The 23,239-nt window shown below is 64.1% G+C and overlaps 2 protein-coding genes across 4 annotated transcripts in view; both read left to right on the forward strand.

Annotated features, from left to right (window-relative positions):
* The window catches only part of RPS19 (ribosomal protein S19), a 110,226-nt gene that overhangs the window by 82,726 nt on the left and 4,261 nt on the right, over window positions 1–23,239 (forward strand). The gene's annotated exons all lie outside the window — the stretch shown is intronic.
* Window positions 648–22,876, forward strand: CIC (capicua transcriptional repressor). 3 transcript variants are annotated; one of them, XM_072920762.1, is made up of 20 exons: window positions 648–788; window positions 1,923–4,216; window positions 8,626–8,778; window positions 9,528–9,735; window positions 10,253–10,373; window positions 11,349–11,531; window positions 12,600–12,765; window positions 13,722–13,888; window positions 15,037–15,229; window positions 15,299–15,387; window positions 16,165–16,879; window positions 17,483–17,616; window positions 17,713–17,908; window positions 18,364–18,603; window positions 18,888–19,201; window positions 19,290–19,453; window positions 20,287–20,438; window positions 20,527–20,661; window positions 21,511–21,642; window positions 22,345–22,467. In XM_072920762.1, exons 2-20 carry the CDS (start codon window positions 1,954–1,956, stop codon window positions 22,458–22,460), a joined length of 5,841 nt encoding a protein of 1,946 aa, XP_072776863.1. In that variant the 5' UTR covers window positions 648–788; window positions 1,923–1,953; the 3' UTR covers window positions 22,461–22,467. The 3 variants fall into 3 exon arrangements, with proteins under 3 accessions (XP_072776863.1, XP_072776861.1, XP_072776862.1); XM_072920760.1 differs by lacking the exon at window positions 22,345–22,467 and adding an exon at window positions 22,492–22,876 and having other exon boundaries at window positions 653–788; XM_072920761.1 differs by lacking the exons at window positions 648–788; window positions 22,345–22,467 and adding exons at window positions 1,336–1,397; window positions 22,492–22,876.

A 23,239-nucleotide genomic window follows, 5' to 3' on the forward strand; every position in this document is an offset into this window, starting at 1 on the left:
GCAGCGCCGCGTCCCCATGGCGACAGGCCCCGCCCCCGCGCTTTAAACCACGCCCCCTTTGCCAGCAAGCCACGCCCACCTCCTAAAGCCGCTTCCAGAGCGAATTTGGGGGGGGGGGAGGGTCCCAAACCCCCCCCAGCGCCCCCAAATTCGGGGGGGAGGGGCCGCACGTGGCTGGGAACGCGGGAAAGCCCCGCCCCTCCCCCCTCCCCGTCAGACCCCGCCCCTCCCCCGGCTGGCGCCGCCGCCCCTCCCCCCGCGGTTATAAATAGCGTCATTAATTATTCAGCATTAATTATTCAGCATTAATTATTCAGCTTCCTCCTCCCCTCCCCCCTGCGGTTAATGAGAGGGGGAGGGGCGTGGCCTGGCAAGCCCCGCCCCCTTTTGCTGACGTCACTGCGCGGGGAAACTGAGGCAGAGCCCGGCTGGGTTGTACGCATGCGCGCAAAGAAGGCGTGGCCAGCTCATATGGGGCGTGGCTTTAGCGTGAAGTGGGCGGAGCCTCAGCGGCTCCAGCGTGTCACACACGCCCCCCCCTCCATTCTGATTGGTAGGATTCTCCCACCAATGAGAGCGCGCCGCGGTGACCTCATCGCTCGGCCGCCCCGGGCCGCTATTGGCTGCGCGTGGCCACGCCCCCTCCGTCCCCACGTGGGGGGCGGGGTGGGCGGGGCCTGCGGGCCGGCGCGGGCGCTGATTGGCCGCTGCCGGCGGCGGCTCCGCTGTTGCTGAGGGGAAGCGCGAGGGGCCCGGACGGGGCCGGAGGCGCCGGGAGCGGCCGCCGGGTGAGCTCATCAATATGCTAATGACATGCTAATGAGATGCGCCACGCGTGACAAACCCCCTTTCCGCTACGGGGCAAAAGGGGGGGGGGTGGCCGCCCCTCCTCCCCCTCCCCCCTCAGAGCCGGATTTTTGCTGGGGGGGGTGGGGAGGAAGCGAAGGGGTCGGGGCGGCGCGGGGCATGCCGGGAAGTGGAGTTTTTTGGGAGGAAAGACTCGGTTTCCCGTGGGGCCGCGCGCGCCGCGGGGCACGCTGGGAGTTGTAGTCCGCAGAACGGGGGGGCGCGATCCCGGCGTGCACCGCGCGGCCACGCCCCCTGCACGACCACCCTAAGGTAAACAAGCCCCTAAGCCACGCCCATGCCCGCTTCTGATTGGCTACTGTACTCCCGACCACGCCTCCCGCGCGTCGCGATTGGTCACTGTCAGCCGGGGAAAGGGGGGCGGGACGTCGGCGGCAGGAGCGCGGCGCTTATTGGTCGGCGCGGCTGTCAGTCAGGCGGTTGTGGGCGCTGATTGGCCGCGGCCGCGGCTGCTCCCGGTTCATTCACCATTTTGTCGGCCGGAGTAAATCGGGGCTCCCGCGGGCCCGGCGGCCGCGGGGGGGGCGCAGGTACCGAGGGGGGGTCCCGAGACCCCCCGGGGGCGGCGGGGAGGGGGAGGGGCGCGGGGGGAGGGGTCCCGTGACGTGTCACCCCCGGGGAGGGGGCGGAGCCTCCCCAAAAGTTCCCCCCCCCGCCGAAGTTTAGGGTGGGGGTGGGGTGACCCCCCCGGCGGTGTCACCGGCACGGGGGTGACCCTCCGGTTTTGGGGGGCGGGACCCCCATTTTGGGGTTCGGGACCCCGAATTTGTGGTGCGGGACCCGAATTTTGGGGTGCGGGAACCCCATGTTGGGTTTTGGTACCCCGAATTTTGGGTTCCGGACCCCAATTTTGGGGTGCAGAACCCCGAATTTTGGGGGCGAGACCCCAGTTTTTGGGGGCGCCCCCCGCTCGCGGTGTCCCCGCGGAGTTTTTGGGGGTCCTGGCGCTGTCACCCCCCCCTCCCCATTTGGGGGTTCTCAGTGGGGCGGGGGGGGGTTTCTCTATCCCACGCCCCCCTCCACCCCGGGGCTGATTTTTTGGGGTCTCCCCGCAGGACCCCGCGGCGCCGTCCCGGCGGGAGGACGATGAAGCCAGCGAGGAAGGCCGGCGGCTCCTCCTCTTCCTCCTCCTCCTCCTCCTCCTCCTCGTCCTCCTCAGCCCCCCGCGCCGCGCTGCCCCCTCCGGGCCGCCCCAAACCCCCCAAACCCGACGAGGACTCCCCCTCCCCCCTTCCCCCCTCCTCCTGTTCCTCCCCCCAGCCCCCCCCGGAGGACCCCCCCCCTCCCAGCCGCAAGACCACCACCTTCAAATCGCGCGCCCCCCGCAAGAAACCGCCCCCGACCCCCGGCGAGGAGCCCGGGGACCCTCTGGGCTACCCGGAGCCCTCCGGTGGCGACCCCGGCGGCGGCAGCGGCTGCTCCAGCACCGACACGGCCAGCGAGCACTCGGCCGACGAGGGCGGCGGCGGAGGAGGAGGAGGAGGAGGAGGAGGAGGAGGAGGAGGAGGAGGAGGGGGCGCCCCGGCCCCGCTGCCGATCCCGGCGACCCCCGGGGACCCCCCCGAGCTGGAGGCGGCGTTCCGGCGGCTCCGCTGCCAGCGCGTCCTGGCGCGGCGCGACGGCGTTTTCCGGCCGGCCGTGGTCAAACAGCTCCGCCGCGGCCACGAGCTGGGCGTGCAGTTCGCCGGGGACCGCGGGGTGACGTTTTTGGAGGGGGGGTTCCTCCTGGGGGACCCCCCGGCCGTGGTGTTGGACGCCACCCCGCCGGCGGGAGCGCTGGGGGTGGGCACGGCGGTGTGCGCCCGGCTGGACCCCGCCGAGACGCTGTACCGGCCGGGCACGGTGGTGGAGGTGAGCGCCAAGCCGCCCTCGTACCGGGTCCGCTTCGCGCCGCCGCCCCCCGCGCCCCCGGTCTGGGTGCCGCGCTCGGGGCTCCGCCTGCTGCGACCCCCGTGGCCGCCCCACGCCCACGGAGACCCCACCGGGACCGGGGCTGAGGATGAGGAGGATGAAGCCGCCGCCGCCGCCGGCCCGAGACAAGCGGAGGACGCCGAAGTCTCCAAACTCAGCGCCGGACCCGCCCCGCGCCCCGGAGCGGCTGCACCGACCGCGGGAACCCCCCAGAACGCGGCCGGGGGGACCCCCCAACCCAAATACAAAAAGGGGGACGTGGTGTGCACCCCCAACGGGATCCGCAAGAAGTTTAACGGGAAGCAGTGGCGGCGGCTCTGCTCCCGGGACGGCTGCACCAAAGAGTCGCAGCGCCGCGGGTTCTGCTCCCGCCACCTCTCCATGCGCACCAAGGAGCTCGAGGGGCTCCCCGAGAGCCGCGGGGGACCCCCGGGACCCCCGAGCCAGCGCGGCGGCAGCGCCGACTTCGAATGGGGCGACGAAACCTCCCGGGAGAGCGACGGCGACGGCCGCGCCCGGCTCGGCGGGGCGGCCCCGGTTCCGCCCAACCCGGACCTGTCCCGCTTCGAGTTCGACGAGTGCGAGGCCGCCGTGATGCTCGTGTCGCTGGGCTCGTCCCGCTCGGGCACGCCGAGCTTCTCTCCCGCCTCCACGCAGTCCCCCTTCTCGCCCACCCCGTCCCCGTCCCCGTCGCCGCTGTTCGGTTTCCGCCCCGCCAACTTCAGCCCGGTCACCGCCTCGCCCCGCGCCCGCGGGCGGCACCTGAGCGCCGGGACGCCGCGGCCCGGGGAGGGGCTGAGCCCCCCTCCGCCGCCCCCGCCGCCGCCGCCGCCCCCGCCCCGGCCCCGGCCGCCCTCGGGGGTCCCGCCGGTGTTCCAGCCCGGGCTGCCGTTCCCGGTGCCGCTGAGCCCCGGCAAGCGCAAGGCGGAGGCGGCGGCGCTGGCGGAGCCCCCGGAGGGCGGCGGCGGCCCGGTGGGCACGGGCGGGGGGATGTTCCGGGCGCTGTCCCCTCTGTTCGCGCCCCGCTCCCCCGCGGGGCTCACGGCGGACCCCGGCCCCGGTGCCCGGCGGGTCCCGGCGGTGCCGCGGGGCTCTCCGGTGATCGTCCGCAACCCCGAGGTGCCGCTGCCCGACCCTCCGCGGCCGCGCCCGCTGCCCCCTCCCCAAAAACCCACCCTGGCCGCGCCCGTGCCCATCAACGCGGGCCGCCTGCGCCCCCCGAGCCGCCCCCCGGCAGCGCCCCCCGGGCCCGGCGGCACCGAGCGCGGGGGTCCCGCCGCGCCCCCCGCCCCCACCGCCGCCGCTTTCGGGGGTCCCCCCCTGCACCCCGTGGCCTTCCACCCCTCCCCCGCCGCGCTGCTGCCGCTGCTCGTGCCCGGAGACTTCGGGACCCCCCCGGCCCCCCGAAAGGAGATCGTCATGGGCCGGCCCGGCACCGGTAAGGGCGGATTCGGGGAGGTTTTGGGGGGCCTTGGGGGGATTTGGAAAGATTTTGGGGAGGTTTGGGGGCGTTTCGAGGGATTTTGGGGAGGTTTGGGGGGGGTCGAGGGGATTTGGAGGGATTTTGGGGGGGCTTGGGGGGAATTTTGGAAATTTTGCGGGTATTTTAGGAGGCTTTGGGGGGATTGTCAGGAGGTTTCGAGGGATTTTGGGGAGGTTTGGGGGGGCTTGGGGAGTATTCTGGAAATTTTGGGGGGATTTTAGGAGGTTTTGAGGAGGTCTGGGGAGGTTTTGGAGGGATTTTCGGGCGGTTTGGGGGTTTGGGGGAGTTTTAGGGGGATTTGGGGAGGTTTTGGGGGGGTTTGGGGTGTTTAGGGGGATTTTAGGGGGTTTGGGGGACTAAAGGTGGATTTGGGGTGGGTTGAGAGGTTCTTAGGGGTTTTTAAGTGGATTTGGGGGTTTTAAAGTGGATTTGGGGGTTTTTGGGTAGATTTCAGGGGTTTTTTGGGGGATTTTGGGGCAGGGAATGAGGTCAGGGGTCACGGCCGGGGCGTGGTGAGGTCAGAGCTGGGTCACGGTGACATCAGAGGGGTTGTGACCCGCCGCATCACGGGCGTCATGGTGAGGTCAGAGCGGGGTCGGTGCGTCGTGGTGATGTCATAGTGATGTCATGATGATGTCAGGGCGGGGACGGAGCTGTCGTGACAGATTGTTGTGTCGTGGTGACGTCACAGTGGAGTCAGTGAGTTGTGGTGACGTCGCTGTGACGTCATGGTGACATCAGAGCGGTGACAGGGCTTGCTGTGTCTCGGTGACGTCACGGTGACGTCACGGTTGTGTCAGAACAGCGGCGGGGCTGTCAGGGCAGGGTTAAAGGATGCTGGTGACGTCACCATGATGTCATAGCAATGCCAGGGCCACGTTGGGATGGTGTTACCGCGTCACAGTGACGTCACAGTGACGTCACAGCAGTGTCGTGGGTGTGGCACTGCCTCCCGGCCCTGTGGGGGCGCCTCAGTGACGTCACGCTGACGTCAGATCCCTCCACGGGCCTCGCCCTGCCGCGGTGACGTCAGCCCGCCTCTCTGTGACGTCACGGCCAGCCACGCCTCGCGGGTGTGGGCGTGGCCTGGCTGCCCGGAGTGGGCGTGGCCTCTCCCCGCGGCTGCGCGCAGAGGGAGGGCGTTTCACCCCTTCATTTGCATACGCGCGGCCAGCCGGCCAATGGGCGCGCGGCGCGGGGGCGGGAAGCCCCCCTCTCTCATTTGCATACGCGCGGCCAGCCGCCCAATGAGCGCGCGGCGCGGGGGCGGGAAGCCCCCCTCTCTCATTTGCATACGCGCGCGGGCGTGGGGGGGGTGTGAGGTGTGTGGGGGGGTTGCGTTGAGCGGGGGGGGGAGTGGGAGCGGCCCTCTCTGATTTGCATACGCGCGCGGCTCGGCCAATGGGCGGCGCGGGGGCCGGCGCGCGCGGGCGCTGCTGGCCAATGGGGTGAGGCCGGGGCGGAGGGAGGGAGGGGCGGGGTGTGTGAGGGGGCGCTGCGCGCATGCGCGGCGGGCGAGGCGGGAGCAGCGCGCGCTCCCGCTCTCCCCTGCGCGCGCGCGCGGCGGGCGCGGACCCCTCCCCCCCCTTCCCCTCCCTCATCCCCTCCATTCCCTCCCCCCCCATTAAAAATCCCGGGGGGGAAAACCCTTCCTCATCCCCCCCCTTTTCCATCCCTCACGCTCGCACACACACCGAGGCAGAGAGCAGAACCGGGACCGGCACCCGGAGCTTCCCTCCCCCTCCATTTCCCCTCCCTTCCCTCCCCTCTCCGCCATGTCCTCCTCCTCCGCCGCCCTCCCCCCGGCCGCGGCCCCGCGCAGAGGCCTCGGCATGTTCGGTCAGTGCCGGGGATGGGGGAAGGGGATCCGTGAGGGGGTTTGGTTTTGGGGGGGGATCCCGGGAAATGGGGTTCGGGCTGGGGGGGGATGGGCCCTGAGGCGGTGGGGGCGGGTGCGGGGTGGGTTTTGTGAGGGAGGAGTGGGGGGCTCTGAGGGGGGTTTGGGCTTTTTTGGGCTTTTTTGGGATTCTGAGGGGTTTTTGGGGTTTGGGGGGGCTCTGGGGGGGATTTTGGTTTTTTTGGGGGGGCTCTGAGGGGGATTTGTGGGGTTTTTTTGTGTTTTCTGGGGTTCTGAGGTTTTTTTGGGTATTGGGGTGTTCTGAGGGTTTTTTGGGTATTGGGGTGTTCTGAGGGTTTTTTTGGGGGGGTTTTAGGTGTCTCTGAGGGGGATTTGGGGTTTTTAGGGGGTTCTGATGGGATTTGGGGATTTTTTGGGATTCTGAGGGGTTTTTTTGGGGGGCTCTGAGGGAGATTTGGGGTTTTTTTGCAGTTAGGAGCGTTCTGAGGGGGATTTTGGGGGGTCCTGAGGGGGATTTTGGTATTTTTGGGTGTTTTAGGGGGTTCTGAGGGGTTTTTTAGGGTTTGAAGGCGGTGGCGGGAACGGCGGGGTGGCCGTGAGGGGATTTTGGGGTCGTGAGGGGCTTTGGGGGGATTTTAGGGGATTTTAGGGGGTTTGGGGGATTGTGGGGAGGGGTTTCATGAGGGGGTTTGGGGTTCGTGAGGGGGATTTGGGTTCCGTGAGGGAAATTCGGGGTTTGTGAGTGGAATTTGGGGTTCGTGAAGGAAATCTGGGATTTGTGAGGGGAATTTGGGATCTGTGAGGGAAATCTGGGGTCCCTGATGGGGAATTTGGGATCTGTGAGGGAGATTTGGGATTTATGAGTGGAATTTGGGGTCCATGACGGGATTTTGGGGTTCGTGAGGGGGATTTGGAATTTGTGAGGGGAATTGTGGGTTCGTGAGTGGAATTTGGGATTCCTGAGGGGAATTTGGGGTCCATGAGGGGGATTTTGGGGTCTGTGAGGGGAATTTGGGATTTGTGAGGGAAATTTGGGGTTTGTGAGGGGATTTGGGTTCCACAAAGGGAATTTGGGGTCCGTGAGGCGGATTTGGGATCTGTGAGTGGGATTTGGGGTTCGTGAGGGAAATTTGGGATTCCTGAGGGGAATTTGGGATTTATGAGTGGAATTTCGGGCCCGTGATGGGATTTTGGGGTCCATGAAGCAGATTTGGGGTTCGTGAGGAAATTTATGAGGTGATTTTGGGGATTTTGAGAGGAACTGTTGGGGTTTGTGAGGCGGTTTTGGGGTTCTGATGTGATTTTGGGGGCTTTGTGAGGAAATGTTGGAGTTTGTGAGGCAATTTTGGCGTTCTGAGGTGATTTTTGGAGGTTTTGTGAGGGGATTTTGGGGTTTTGTGGTAAATTTGTGGTTTCTGTGAGGAGTTGATTGGGGTCATTGTGAGGGAATTTGGGGACTCTGAGGTGATTTTGGGGGTTCTGTAAGGAAATTTTGGGGTTTGTGAGGGGATTTTGGGGTTCTGATGCACTTTTGCAGGTTCTGTAACAAAATTTTAAGGTTCTTGAGGGGATTTGGGGTTTCTGAGGCGATTTTGGCGGTTTTGTGAGGAAATGTTGGGGTTTTTAGGAGGATTTGGGGGTTTTGAGGTAAATTTGTGATTTCTGTGTGGAATTGATGGGATCTGTGAGAAGATTTTGGGTAATTGTGGAGGAATTTGGGGGTTCTGAGGTAATTTTTGTGCATTCTGAGGTAATTTTGGGGTTTCTGACGTGATTTTGGGAGGTTCTGAGATAATTTTGGGGCGTTCTGATGTAATTTGGTTTTTCTGATGTGATTTTGGGCGTTCTGAGGTAATTTTGGGGTCTCTGAGGTGATTTTGGTGTATTCTGAGGTGGTTTTGTATATTCTGATGTAACTTGGGGGTTCTGAAGTAATTTTGGGGTATCCTGAGGTTATTTGGGGTTTCTGAGGTGATTTTGGGGGGTTCTGAGGTAATTTTGGGGGTTCTGAGATAACTTTGGGGGGTTCTGAGGTAATTTGGGGTTTCTGAGATAATTTTGAAGGATTTTGATGTAATTTTGGGGATTTCTGAGGTGATTTTGGGGGGTTTTGTTGTAATTTTAGTGTTTCTGAGGTAATTTTGGGGGCTTTTGATGTAATTTTGGGGTTTTTGAGGTAATTTGGGGTTTCTGAGGTGATTTTGGTTTTTTTGAGGTAATTTTGGTGTTTTTGAGGTAATATTGGGGGCTCTGAGGTAATTTGGGGTTTCTTTGGGGTCTTTGTGGCAATTTTGGGGTCTCTCACCAGACCAGGTGAATTTGGGGGGGTGGGTCGGGGCTCAGGTGTGACGGTGTCACGTGACTGGGTGACACACCTGTGGGGACCCCGCGGGTGTCACCTGAGCCCCGTGGGTGTCCCTGCGGTGTCACAGCCCGTCGGGGGGTGGCCGTGGGTGTCCCCACAGTGTCCCCTCACTGTCCCCTCACCGTCCCCCCTGTCCCGCAGTCTGGACCAACGTGGAGCCGCGCTCGGTGCCGGTGTTCCCGTGGCACTCGCTGGTGCCGTTCCTGGCCCCCAGCCAGCCCGACGCCGCCCCGCACCCCCCGGCCGGCCTGCAGCCCGTCAGCCACCTGCCCCCCGCCGCTGCGGCCAGCAAAGGTGAGGGGCGCGCCTGGGACAGCTGGGATAGCTGGGACATGCCTGGGTACACCTGGAATACACTTGGGACACACCTGGGACAGCTGGGACACACCTGGGATGTACCTGGGACACACCTGGGACAGCTGGGACATGCCTGGGATGTACCTGGGTACAGCTGGGACACACCTGGGGACAGCTGGGACTCACCTGGGTACAGCTGGGTACAGCTGGGACACACCTGGGTATGCCTGGGTACAGCTGGGACACACCTGGGACTCACCTGGGTACAGCTGAGACACACCTGGGTACACCTGGGCACACCTGGGTACAGCTGGGTACAGCTGGGACACACCTGGGGACAGCTGGGACAGCTGGGATAGACCTGGGACATGTCCTGACACACCTGGGGTACACCTGGGATGGCTGGGGTATACCTGGGACACACGTGGGGTACAGCCTGACACTCCTGGGGTACACCTGGGATACACCTGGGATGGTTGGGGTATACATAGGACAGATCCTGACACACCTGGGACACCTGGGTACACCTGGGACACACCTGTGACTCACCTGGGTACAGCTGGGATAGACCTGGGACACACCTGGGACACCTGGGATAGATCCGGGCACACCTGGGACACCTGGGACCCCCCCCTCCCTGCCCTACAACACCTGGGACATGCCCCCTGCCACACCCACACCCTGCCCTGCCCCCTGCCCCGCCCCTGCCCTGCCCCGCCCCTCCCCACTGACGGCCGTCCCCGCAGAGCCGCCCGAGTCGGCGGCGGTGGCCCCCGAGCCGGGGGGGCCGGGGCAGGAGCCGGGGCGCTGCGGGGGGGCCACGCGCCCGCCCAGCCCCCCCCCGGCCGCGCCCCCCGCCCCGCCCCCCGCGGCCACCGCCCCGCCCCCCGAGGAGGAGCCGCCCACGGGGGGCGCCCGGCCCGACAGCGAGAACGAGAGCGACCACGACGACGCGTGAGTGGGGGTCTGGGACCCTTCTGTGACCTCTGGGTGACCCTTCTGTGACCCCTGGGTGACCCTTCTGTGACCTCTGTGTGACCCCTGGGTGACCTCTGTATGACCCCTGTGTCTGTGACCCCTGGGTGACCCCTGTGACCTCTGTGTGACACCTGTGACCTCTGTGTCTGGGACCCCTGGGTGACCCCTGTGACCTCTGTGATTGTGTGACACCTGTCATCTCTGTGTGACCCCATGTGACCTCTGTGACCCCTGTGTGACACTTGTCTGACCCCTCTGTGACCCCTTGGTGACCCCTGTCTGACCCCTGGGTGACCTGTCTGACACCTTTGTGTCACTGTGGCTCCTGTGACACTGTGACCCCTGTTGTGACCCCTGTGAGACCCCCTGGGTGACCCCATGACCTCATGTGACCCCTGTGACCCCCTGTCTGTCTGTCCCAGTGTCCGTCTGTCCCTGTGTCCTTGTGTCCATCCGTCCCCGTGTCCATCTGTCCGTCCATCTGTCCCCGCAGGTTCCTGTCGTCCATCGTGGCGCCGGAGCTGCCGCTGCCGTTGGCTCCGGGGAAGCGCCGGACGCAGTCGCTGAGCGCGCTGCCCAAGGAGGGCGACAAGGACGGCCGCAGCCCCGGCAAGGTCAGCGGGGCCCGAAACGGCCCCAAATCACACCGAAATCAACCCGAAATTACACCGAAATTACCCTGAAATCACCCCAACATCACCCTGAAATTACCCCCAAAATCACACCGAAATCACCCCAAAATTACACCAAGATCGCCCTGAAATTCCCCCCAAAACCCTCCGAAAATCCCCCCGAAATTCTCTCTGAAATCCTCCCAAAATTATATTGGAATTTCCCCTGAAATCTCTACAAAATCACCCCAAAATCACCCTGGAATTCCCTGTGAAATATTCCCAGAATTGCGCCAACATTTTTTTAAATTTTCTTCTGAAATCCCCCCCAAATTTACACCAAAATTACACCAAAATCACCCCAAAATTTCCCCCAGAATCCCACCAAATATCTCTGACCCTGCCCCAATGTGGGTGTGTCCACAGTAAACCACACCCACCTGGTGACCACACCCACCTAATTACCATATTCCACTAATTATATGCACCTAATTATCATATCCCACTGACCCCACCCATGGGTGTGTCCCTTGACTCCGCCCCAATGTGGGTGTGTCCACAGTGAGCCACACCCACCTAATTACCATATTCTGTTTATTATGCACACCTAATTATCATATCCAAATGACCCCACCCATGGGTGTGTCCCCTGGCTCTGCCCCTTTGTGGGTGTGTCCACAGTGAACAACACCCACCTAATTACCATATTCCTTTTATTATGCACACCTAATTATCATATCCCACTGACCCACCCATGGGCGTGTCCCCTGACCCCGCCGCTTAGTGGGTGTATCCCCGCTGACCCCGCCCCTTTGTGGGCGTGTCCGCAGCGGGAGAAGGACCACGCCCATCATATCCATATCCCATTAACCCCTTCATCGCCACACCCCACTGACCGCACCCATGGGTGTGTCCCCTGGCTCTGCCCCTCCGTGGGCGTGTCCCCGCTGACCCCGCCCCCCGTGGGCGTGTCCGCAGCGGGAGAAGGACCACATCCGGCGGCCCATGAACGCCTTCATGATCTTCAGCAAGCGGCACCGGGCGCTGGTGCACCAGCGGCACCCGAACCAGGACAACCGCACGGTCAGCAAGATCCTGGGCGAGTGGTGGTACGCGCTGGGGCCCCGCGAGAAGCAGCAGTACCACGACCTGGCCTTCCAGGTGGGATTTTGGGGGTCCCGGGTGGGGTTTGGGGGGTCCCAGGTGGGATTTTGGGGGTCCCGGGTGGGGTTTGGGGGGTCACAGGTGAGGCCTGAGGGGGTTTTGGAGGTCCGTGGTACGCGCTGGGGCCCTGCGAGAAGCAGCAGTACCACGACCTGGCCTTCCAGGTGGGATTTTGGGGGTCCCAGGTGGGGTTTGGGGGGTCCCAGGTGGGGTTTGGGGTGTCCCAGGTGGGGTTTGGGGGGTCTCAGGTGAGACTCTGGGGGGTCCCAGGTGGGGTTTGGGGGGCCAGGTGGGATTTTGGGGGGTCTCAGGTGGGGTTTGGGGGGGCCAGGTGGGGTTTGGGGGTTTCAGGTGGGGTTTGGGGGGTCTCAGGTGGGGTTTGGGGGGTCCCAGGTGGGGTTTGGGGTGTCCCAGGTGGGGTTTGGGGGGTCCCAGGTGGGGTTTGGGGGGTCCCAGGTGAGGTTTGGGGGGTCCCAGGTGGGGTTTGGGGGGTCCCAGGTGGGGTTTGGGGGGTCCCGGTTGGGGTTTGGGGGGTCCCAGATGAGACTTTTGGGGGTCCCGGGTGGGGTTTGGGAGGTCCCAGGTGGGGTTTGGGGGATCCCAGGTGGGGTTTGAGGGTTTCAGGTGGGGTTTGGGGGCCCCAGGTGAGATTTTGGGGGGTCCCAGGTGGGGTTTGGGGGTTTCAGGTGGGGTTTGGGGGGTCTCAGGTGGGGTTTCGGGGGTCCCAAGTGGGGTTTGGGGGTCCCAGGTGGGGTTTGGGGGGTCCCAGGTGGGGTTTGGGGGGGTCCCAAGTGGGGTTTGGGGGGTCCCAGGTAGGATTTGGGGTGTCCCAGGCTGAATTTTGGGGTGTCCCGGGCTGAATTTTGAGGTCAATCTGGCCGGTTTCCGTTATTCGTGCAGCACCGTCTCCCCCTGGTGGCGCAGCCGCGTCACTGCGCCCGCAGCCAAACACGGGAATTTGGGATAAATTTGGGGGAATTTGGGGGAATTTTTGGGGTTCCCCCCGATTTTGGGGTGCTGGGGGGTGGGGGATGGGCAGCTCCTCATTCCCCTCCCCCCCCCCAGGTGAAAGAAGCGCATTTCAAAGCCCACCCGGACTGGAAATGGTGCAACAAAGACCGGAAAAAATCCAGCTCGGACGGGGGGAGGGGCCCGGGCGGGCCCGGGGGGGTCCCCAAAGAGCCCCGAGAGCGAAGCGCCTCCGAGAGCGGCCCCCCCGCGCCTCCCCCAGGTCTGGCACCCCCCCAGAGCCCCAAAAACCCCCAAATCCCCAAAAACCACCCTGAACACCATCAGAACTCCCCAAAAACCCCCAAATCCCCGAAAACCACCCAGAACCCCGTCAGCCAAAATCCCCAAAAACCACCCAGAACCCCGTCAGAACTCCCCAAAATCCCCGAAAACCGCCCAAAACCCCATCAGAACTCCCCAAAAACCCCCAAAATCCCCGAAAACCACACAAAACCCCATCAGAACTCCCCAAAATCCCCGAAAAACACACAAAACCCCATCAGAACTCCCCAAAACCCCCAAAATCCTGGAAAACCACCCAAAACCCCATCAGAACTCCCCAAAATCCCCGAAAACCACCCAAAACCCCATCAGAACTCCCCAAAAAACCACCCAAAACCCCATCAGAAATCCCCAAAATCCCCGAAAACCACCCAGAACCCCATCAGAACTCCCCAAAATCCCCAAAGTCCCCGAAAACCACCCAAAACCCCATCAGAACTCCCCAAAATCCCTGAAAACCCCATCAGAACTCCCCAAAATCCCCGAAAACCACCCAAAAACCCCCCATAACCCCCCAAAAACCACACAAAACCCCCAAAGGCTCACCCATAACCCCCCAAAATCCCAAATTCCCTCAAAAACCACACAAAACCCGCAAAAACAGCCCCAAAAGACACCAAAAACCCCCCAAACCCCCCCAAAAAAATCCCGAAACACCTCAAAAACTACCCAAAACCCCTGTAAACCACAAAACCTCCATAAACCCCTAAAATTCTCCAAAAACCACCCGAAAGCGCTGTAAAAACCCCCGAAAACCACCCAAAACTCTTCTAAAAAAACCACAAACCCCCAAAACTCCCCAAAATTCCCCCCAAAACCCCTCCCCCCACCACCTCCTCACACTAATCGTGCCCCTCCCCCCCTTTCTCCCTCCCCTCCCCCCTCTTCCCGCAGGTGCCGCCGACCCCTCCCCCCCCGAGGCCAAGGGGGGGGTCCCGGGGGGTCCCGGGGGTGGGGGAGGGGCCGCCCCGCCCCCCCCGCCCCGCCCCCGCGCCTTCTCCCACAGCGGCGTGGGGGGAGGGGCCGACCCCCGCGCGCCCCCCCTGCACGAGCTCAGCCAGGTGGGAATTCGGGGATTTTTGGGGGGATTTTGGGGGATTTTGGGGGATTTTGGGGGTTTCGGGCCTGGAGATTTGGGGATTTTGGGGGTTCTGTACTGAGGGGTTTGGGGGATTTTGGGGGATTTTTGGGGGTTTTTGGGGATTTGGGGCCTGGAGATTTGGGGATTTTGGGGGAGGGTTTGGGGGTTCTGTACTGAGGGGTTTTGGGGATTTTTGGAGGATTTTTGGGGGATTTTTGGGGGTTTTGGGCCTGGAGATTTTCAGGAATGTTTGGGGAATTTTGGGAGTTTCTAACACGTGTATTTTGGGATTTTGTGGGGGATATTTGGGGAATTTTTGGGAGTTTCTAACCCGGTGAATTTTGGGACTCTCTGGTCAGTTTTTGGGGGATATTTGGGGAGTTTTGGGAGTTTCTAACCCATGAATTTTGGGACTCTGTGGTCAGTTATTGGGGGATATTTGGGGTATTTTGGGAGTTTCTAACCTGTGAATTTTGGGAATCTCTGGTCAGTTATTGGGGGATATTTGGGGAATTTTGGGAATCTGTGGTCAGTTATTGGGGGATATTTGGGGAATTTGGGGAATCTCTGGTCAGTTATTGGGGGATATTTGGGGAATCTCTGGTCAGTTATTGGGGGATATTTGGGGAATTTGGGGAATCTCTGGTCAGTTATTGGGGGATATTTGGGGAATTTTGGGAATCTCTGGTCAGTTTTTGGGGGATATTTGGGGAATTTCGGGAGTTTCTAACCCGCTAATTTTGGGATTCTCTGGTCCGTTATTGGGGGATATTTGGGGAATTTTGGGAGTTTCTAACCCGGTGAATTTTGGGACTCTCTGGTCAGTTTTTGGGGGATATTTGGGGAATTTTGGGAGTTCCTAATCCTGTGAATTTTGGGAATTTGTGGCGGATATTTGGGGAATTTTGGGAGTTTCTAACCCGCTAATTTTGGGAATGTCTGGTCAGTTATTGGGGGATATTTGGGGAATTTTGGGAGTTCCTGACCTGTGAATTTTGGGAATGTCTGGTCAGTTATTGGGGGATATTTGGGGAATTTTGGGAGTTTCTAACATGTGTATTTTAGGAATTTGTGGGGGATATTTGGGGAATTTTTGGGCTCCCTGACCCCAATTTCGTGTCCCCCCAGCTGTGCTCGGGCCCGGCCCCGTTCGGGGCGGCCAAGGCGGGGGGTGGGGGAGGGGCGGCCCCGTACGCGCCCCTCCCCCCGGGCCGCGCCCCTCCCCCCCGGGCCGTGCCCCTCCCCCCGCGCTCGGCGCAGAGCGAGAGCGACGAGGAGCGGATGGTGATCTGCGAGGAGGAGGGCGACGATGACGTCATCGGTCAGGCCACGCCCCCCGCCCCGCCCCCCGAACCCCAAAAACCCGCTCTGAGCGCCCCTCCCCCCACAGAGGACGGGTTCGCCCCTCCCCCGCCCGAGATCGACCTCAAGTGCAAAGAGAGAGTGAGCGACAGCGAGAGCGAGGGGGAGGGGCTGCAGGTGAGGGGGAGGGGCCTAAGGGTGGGGGAGGGGCTATGGAGAGGGGGAGGGGCTATGGGAGTGAGCGACAGCGAGAGCGAGGGGGAGGGGCTGCAGGTGAGGGGGAGGGGCCGAGGGGTGGGGGAGGGGCCAAATGGTGGGGGAGGGGCTAAAGGAGTGAGTGACAGCGAGAGCGAGGGGGAGGGGCTGCAGGTGAGGGGGAGGGGCTAAAAAGTGGGGGTAGGGCTACAGGGGTGGGGGAGGGGCCAAAAGAGTGCGCCAGGGCGAGTAGGAGGGGCTAAAGGGCTGGGGGAGGGGCTAAAGGGAGGGGGAGGAGCTAAAGGGACGGGATGAGGCTAAAGAGAGGGGGAGGGGCTAAATGGAGGGGGAGGGGCCAAAGGGGAGGGGGAGGGGCTAAAGGGGAGAGGGAGGGGCTAAAGGGGAGGGGGAGGGGCTAAATAGAGAGGGAGGAGCTAAAGGGAGGGGGAGGGGCCAAAATAGTGCGCGAGGGGGAGAGGGAGGGGCAAAACAGGGGGGAGTGGCTAAAAAGAGGGGGAGGAGCTAAAAAAAGAGGGAGGGGCCAAAAGAGTGCGTGAGAGCAAGGGGGAGGGGCTAAAGGGGAGGGGGAGGAGCTAAAAAGAGGGGGAGCGGCCAAAAGTGCGCCAGGGCGAGTAGGAGGGGCTAAAGGGAAGGGGAGGGGCTAAAGAGAAGGGGAGGGTCTACAGGGAGGGGGAGGGGTCTCTGTGGGATTTGGGGTCCCTTTGGGGGCCCCACCCCCACCGCCCCTCCCCCTTCCAGGCCCCCCCCCGGAGGCTGTTCCCGCCGGCGCCGCCCCGCCCCCCCCCGGAGCTGGAGCCCCCCCCGGGCCCCCCCGAGCCGCCCCCCCCCGGCCCCTCCCCCTACAAGGGGCCCCCCCCCGCCCCCCAAAAACGCCCCGAGGGCGCCGCCCCTCCCCCTCCCCGCCGGAAACGGGCCGAGAGCGCTGAGGGTGGGGGAGGGGCCCGGCCCGCCCCCGCCCCTCCCCCCACCCCTCCAAAAACCCAAATCCCCCCCCAAAACCCAGCAGGTGGGGGAGGGGCGGGGGGTGGGGGAGGGGTGGTGGCCAGCCTGGTGCTGGGGGGGGGAGGGGGCGGCGGGGGGGGGCCGGGTCCTCCCCCTCCCCCCCCCTCGGTGGCGCTGCTGCCCCACCCCCACCCCCACCCCCCCGTGCAGCTCCTGGCGCAGCCCCCGGGCGGGGGAGGGGCAGCGGCGGGTGGGGGAGGGGCAGGGGCAGGGGGGGGCACGGCCCCTCCCCCGCCCCCCAACGGGCCCCTCCCCCTCGGCATCACGCAGGTGCAGTACATCCTGCCCACCCTGCCCCTCCCCCACGGCAAAGGCCCCGCCCCCGGCCCCGCCCCCAGCCAGGGCCCCGCCCCCGGCCCCGCCCCCTCCCTGCACTTCGCCCTGCCCCCGCCCCAGAACGGGAAAGCCCCGCCCACAACGGCGGGGGGGGCCGGAGGCTCCGCCCCCAAAGGTACGGCGGGTGGGGGAGGGGCTTGGGGTGGGGGCGGGGCTCTGGGGGGTGGGGCGGGGCCTCAAATGGGGGGAGGGGCCTCAAAATGGGGGAGGGGTCTGTGGTTGTGGGCGTGGTCTGAGGTTGGAGGCGGGGTCACAAATGGGGCGGGGTCTCAAATTGGGGGTGTGGTCTCAAATTGGGGGAGGGGCCTCAGATTGGGGGAGGGGTCTCAGATGGGGCGGGGCCTCAAATTGGGGGCGGGGTCTGTGGTTATGGGCGTGGTCTGAGGTTGAGGCGGGGTCACAAATGGGGCGGGGTCTCAAGCATGGGGCGGAGCCTGATGTTTGGGGCGGGGTCTTTTTGAGTGGGCGGAGTTTCAGATTGGGGGCGGGGCCTCAGATTGGGGCGGGGACTATTGGGGGCAGAGCCTTGATTTGGGGCGGAGCTTTTGGGATGGGGCGGGGCTTCAAATTGTGGGTGTGGTCTAACATTGTGGGCGGGGTTTAATCTTGTGGGAGGGGTCTGGTTTTGGGCGTGGTCTGGTTGTGGGCGGGGTTTCATTTTGTGGGAGGGGTCTGCGGTTTTGGGCGTGGCCGCTCCACACCTGACCCCTCCCCCCAGCCCAGCCCTCCCCCCCGGGCCAGGCCCCTCCCCCCGCGCCGCTGCTGCCCGGGAAGGTTCTGGTGCCCGTGGCCCCGCCCGGCCCCGCCCTGACGCCCTTCGGCCCCCCCGGCGCCGCCCCTCCCCCCGGCAAGGTGCGTGCCCCTCCCCCACCCACCCCCGCCCGCCCCTCCCCCACCGCTCTGACCCCTCCCCCACTGCTCTGACCCCTCCCCCTTTACCCCCCCCAGATCATCCAGCTCAGCCCGGTGCCCCCCGCGGGGGGAGGGGCGGGGGCGGCGGCCGCCCCTCCCCCCCCCAAGGTGCTGCTGCCCCCCGCCCGCATCGCCTACGTGCACCCCGCCCCTCCCCCCGCCCCTCCCCCGCCCGTGCTCGGCTTCACCGCCCTCGGCCCGGGGGGGGCGCTGGTGCAGCCCCTCCTGCCCGGTGAGTGGGGGGGGGAGGGGTTTGATGGGGTCCTGGGGGGGAGGGAAGGGGTTTGGGGGGGTTGGGGGCTTTGGGGGGGATTTCGGGAGGTTTTGGGGGGGTTGGGGGTCTTGGGGGGGATTTGGGAGGTTTTGGGGGTCCTGGGGGGGATTTGGGGAGGTTTTGGGGGGATTGGGGGTCCTGGGAGGGTTTGCAATGGATTTGGGGGTTATGGGGGGGGATGGGAGGGATTTGAAGGAACTTGGGGGGGTTTTGGGGTTATCTGGGGGGTTTTGGGGGGATTGGGAGGATCCCAAAGGGGAACTGGGGGTCTCAGGGGCTCTGGGGGGCTTCCGGGTGGGATTTGTGGAATTTTTGGGTGAGATTGGGGCTGATTTGAGACTCAGGGGAATTTCGGGATGATTTTGGGGTTTGGGGGCGGGGAATGGCCCCCCCTGAGCGCCCCTCCCCCCCAGGCCAGGGGTCGCTGCTGGGCCCCGCCCCCGTGGGGGTCTCGGCCCTGCCCCCCCCCCAGCTGCCCCCCCCCAGCTCGGGGGGTCCCGTCCTCGCCGCCATCTACCCCGGGGGGCCCGGCCCCGCCCCCGGCCCCGCCCCCGCGCCCGGATTGGTCTACAGCGTGGCTGGCTCCGCCCCCCCGGCCCCGCCCATCCTGCCCAAGGCCGGCCCCGCCCCCAACCCCGCCCTGGGGGCTGCAGGTACGGGGGCGGAGCTTTGGGGGGGCGGGGCTTTGTTTGGGTGTGGCACTTTCAGGGGCGGGGCCTCAGAGGGGGGTGGGGCTTTGCATGGGTGTGGCACTTTAACGGGGTGGGGCTTACAAAGTGGGCGTGGCTATTTCTGTGGGAGTGGTTTATTAGGGCGTGGTTATGCTAATGAGGGGGTGGCACACTGGTGGGCGGGGTTAGTGGGTTATAATTGGTTATGCCATATGTAAATGAGAGGGCGTGGTCTGACCTCAGCCCCGCCCCCCCTCTGCCCGCAGCCCCCCTGCCCTTCCCCCCCCGGCCGCCCCGCCCCCCCCCGAAGCCCCCCCAGAAGGTGAAGGCCGCCCTGGCCACGATTCCCGTGGGGGGAGGGGACACCCCGCCCCGCCCCCCTCCGCCCGACCCCGCCCCTCCCCCCTGCCCCGCCCCCCCTGCCGCCGCCTCCCCTCCCCCTCCGCCCCCCTCCCCCCCCGCCCCCACCGCCGCCCCTCCCCCGCCCTCGGCCCCGCCCCCCTCCCCCCCCAGCGCCGAGGCCTGGAGCCAGCGGGAGCCAGTGGGGGAGGGGCCGCCCAGCCCCGCCCCCCCCGACGCGGTGAGTGCCGCCCCTCCCCCTCCCCTCATTCATTAATTTAATTAATCCTTTAATTAACCGGAATTATTGTCACCCCCTCCCCCCCCAGGCCGAGCGGTGGGCCCCGCCCCCCGAGGCCACGCCCCCCGCCGGCCCCTCCTCCTCCTCCTGCTCCGCCCCCTCCCCGCCGGCCCCGCCCCCCGCCGAGGGCGGAGCCAAGAAGGCGAAGCTCCGCCCCCCACCCCTGAAAAAAACCTTCGACTCCGTGGACAGGTCAGGGGGCGGGGCCTGAGGGGGCGGGGCCAGGGGCGGGGCCAATCGGTGTGGGTTATCAGAGGGGCGGGGCCTGAGGGGCGTGGTCAAAGGGGCGGGGCTTAATGGTGTGGGTTATCAAAGGGGCGGGGCCTGGGAGGGCATGGTTTATCAGAGGGGCGGGGCTTAATGGTGTGGGTTATCTGGGGGGCGGGGCCTAACGGTGTGGGTTATCAAAGGGGCGGGGCTTAATGATGTGGTTTATCAAGGGGCGGGGCTTGGTTAGCTGTGGTTTATTGAAGGGGGCGGGGCTTGGGGAAGCCCTGGTGGGGATTTTGTGGTTTGTGGGGTCATTTTGGGGATTTTTGGGCATATTTGAGAAGTTTTGGGGTATGTTGAGGTTAATATGGGGGTTTTTTGGGGGATATTTTTGAGGTATTCCAGAGATTTTTTTCGGACGTTTTGGGGGTGGTTTTGAGGATTTTTGGGGGATATTTTTGGTGTAATTTTGTGGGTTTTTTGGGGTCTCTCAGAGTCCTGTCTGAGGTGGAGTTTGAGGGGCAGTTTGGGTTAATTTCTGGGTTTTTTGGGCTGTTTTGGGGGACGTTTTTAGGGTAACTTTGGGATATTTCAGGGGCTGTTTTGGGGTAATTTGGGGGATGTTTTTCGGGTAACTTTGGGATGTTTTAAGGGACATTTTGGGGTAATTTGGGGTGTTTTTGGCCGCCCCAGGGTGCTGTCGGAGGTGGATTTTGAGGAGCACTTTGGGTTAATTTCCGGGTTTTTTGGGCTGTTTTGGGGGATATTTTTGGGGATGTTTTGGGGTAATTTTGGGGTGTTTTTGGCCGCCCCAGGGTGCTGTCGGAGGTGGATTTCGAGGAGCGCTTCGCGGAGCTGCCGGAGTTCCGGCCCGAGGAGGTGCTCCCCTCCCCCACCCTGCAGGCCTTGGCCACCTCCCCCCGCACCATCCTGGGCAGTTACCGCAAGAAGCGCAAGAACTCCGCAGGTGACCCCTGACCCCGGTGACCCCCGGTGACCCCCGGTGACCCCTGACCCGCGGGCGACCCCCGCTGACCCCTGTGCCCCCCGGGCAGAGCCGGAGCCCCCCGGGGACGACCCCTCCTCCCCCAAACGGGCGAAGCTGCGGCGCCGCTCGAGCTGCGGCTCCGAACCCACCACCCCAAAAAGCGCCAAGTGCGAAGGGGAGATCTTCACCTTCGAGCGGCCAGGTGGGGGAGGGGAGCCCCAAAAATGGGGGATTGGAGCCCCAAAATTGGGCTGGGGGAGGGGCTGGGGGAGATCTTCACCTTCGAGCGGCCAGGTGGGGGAGGGGAGCCCCAAAAATGGGGTGGGGGAGGGGCTGGGAGAGGGGCTGGGGGAGATCTTCACCTTCGAGCGGCCAGGTGGGGGAGGGGAGCCCCAAATTGGGGGATTGGAGACCCAAATTGGGGTGGGGGAGGGGCTGGGATTGGGGGTGGGGAACCTGGGTGCTGGGGGTGGGGCAGGTGGATTTAGGAAGGAAGGACCCCAAAATTTGGATTTGGGGCTTGGAATTTGGGGTGAGGGACACCAAAATTCGGGTTTGTGGCGGGATTGGGGCTGGGGACCCCAAAATTCGGGTCTGTGGTGGGATTTGGGGTTGGGGGACCCCAAAATTCGGGTCTGTGGTGGGATTTGGGGTTGGGTGACCCCAAAATTCGGGTCTGTGGTGGGATTTGGGGTTGGGGACCCCAAAATTCGGGTTGGGGACCTGGATTGGGGTGAGGGACCCCAAAATCTGGGTTGGGGGCCTGGATTGGGGCTGGGTGACCCCAAAATTCAGGTCTGTGGCGGGATTTGGGGCTGGGGACCCCAAAATTGGGGTCTGTGGTGGGATTTGGGGTTGGGTACCCCAAAATTCGGGTCTGTGGCAGGATTTGGGGTTGGGGGACCCCAAAATTCGGGTTTGTGGCGGGATTTGGGGTTGGCCCAGCCGGTTTTGGGGTGTCTGTACCTCGGGGCCGTTCCGGGGTCCCGGAGCGGGGGAGGGGCCGGGGGTGGTCCCGGTTTCGGGGCCCCCCTGACCCCCCGTGGCGCAGGGGGGGAGGGCGAGGACGTGCTGGGGGAGCTGGAGTACGACAAAGTGCCGTTCTCGTCGCTGCGGCGCACGCTGGACCAGCGCCGCGCCCTCGTCATGCAGCTCTTCCAGGAGCACGGCTTCTTCCCCTCGGGTGAGCCCAAAGTCACCCCGAAATCGGCCCAAAATCAGCCTGAAATCACACAAAAAATCAGCCCAAAATCGGCCCGAAATCAGCCTCAAAATCAGCCCAAAATCACCCCGAAATCGGCCCCAAGTCACCCCGAAATCGGCCTGAAATTACCCCAAAATCAGCCCGAAATCGGCCCCAAAGTCACCCCGAAATCGGCCCAAAATCAGCCCAAAGTCACCCTGAAATCACACCAAAAATCAGCCCCAAAATCAGCTTGAAATTAGTCTGAAACACCCCAAAAATCACCCCAAAATTATCCCAAAATTGTCCTGAAATCGTTCTGAAATGTCCCCAAATGTCCCCGAGTGTCCCCAGCTTCCCCTAAATGTCCCCGAATTGCCCCAAATGTCCTTAAATTGTCCCCAAATGTCCCTGACTGTCCCTGAATGGTCCCCAGATGTCCCCTGAGTGTCGCTAAATTGTCCCGGGCTGTCCCCAAATGTTCCTAAATTGTCCCAAAACGTCCTGAATTATTCCCAAATTGTCCCCAAATGTTCCTAAATTGTCCCCAAATGTCCCTGACTGTCCCTGAATGGTCCCCAGATGTCCCATAAGTGTCGCTAAATTGTCCCGGGTTGTCCCCAAACACCCCGAACTGTCCCCAAACACCCCAAACTGCCCCAAACTGTCCCTGAGCTGTCCCTGACCTGTCCCCACCCCCAGCCCAGGCCACGGCGGCGTTCCAGGCGCGCTTTGCGGACATTTTCCCCACCAAGCTCTGCCTGTCCCTGTGTCCCTCTGTCCCTGAACTGTCCCCAAACGCCCCGAGCTGTCCCTGAACTGTCCCCAAACGTCCCGAACTGTCCCCAGCCCAGGCCACGGCGGCGTTCCAGGCGCGCTTCGCGGACATTTTCCCCACCAAGCTCTGCCTGCAGCTCAAGATCCGCGAGGTGCGCCAGAAGATCATGCAGGCGGCCACGCCCACCGACCCGGCCCCGCCCACCGAGCCCGACGGCCCCGCCCCCTCGGCCGAGGCCCCGCCCCCCGCGGCCCCGCCCCCCGCGCCCTCCTCCTGCTCTGACCCCGCCCCCTCCGCCGAGGCCACGCCCCCCTCGCCCCCCGCGGGCGGGGGCGGGGCGCGCTGAGCCCTCCCTGGCCACGCCCCTTTTTTGGGTGGCTCCTCCCCCTTTTCCCTCGGGTGGGCGGGGCCGGGCGGGGTCACGTGACCGTTTTAACAAATGGGAATCTTTGGAGCTCCGCCCCTCGTTTGTGTCGCCGTCCGTGATTGGCTGGAGGGGAGGGGCGGGGTTTGGGGCAGGGGGACACGCCCCCTTCTTAAAGGGGACAGGGAGGGGACAGCACCTGGGGACACCTTGGGGACATTGGGGACACCCCTGTGGGGTCATGGGGAAATTGGGGACATTGGGGACACCCTGTGGGGTCATGGGGACACCTTGGGGACATTGGGGACAGTTTGGGGACACCCCTGGGGGGTCATGGGGACACCTTGGGGACATTGGGGACACCCCTGGGGGGTCATGGGGACACCTTGGGGACATTGGGGACACCTTGGGAACACCCCTGGGGGGTCATGGGGACATTGGGGACACCCCTGTGG

Source organism: Taeniopygia guttata, chromosome 33, assembly GCF_048771995.1.
Source record: "Taeniopygia guttata chromosome 33, bTaeGut7.mat, whole genome shotgun sequence".
Classification (NCBI taxonomy): domain Eukaryota; kingdom Metazoa; phylum Chordata; class Aves; order Passeriformes; family Estrildidae; genus Taeniopygia; species Taeniopygia guttata.

Bases quoted from the DNA above. Each gene is read 5' to 3' on its own strand.
- CIC (XM_072920760.1), top strand. From the start codon at position 1,954: ATGAAGCCAGCGAGGAAGGCCGGCGGCTCCTCCTCTTCCTCCTCCTCC. The intron at 19,202-19,289 runs GTGAGTGCCGCC...CTCCCCCCCCAG, and splicing joins GCCCCGCCCCCCCCGACGCG to GCCGAGCGGTGGGCCCCGCC. The intron at 20,439-20,526 runs GTGACCCCTGAC...CCCCCCGGGCAG, and splicing joins GAAGCGCAAGAACTCCGCAG to AGCCGGAGCCCCCCGGGGAC.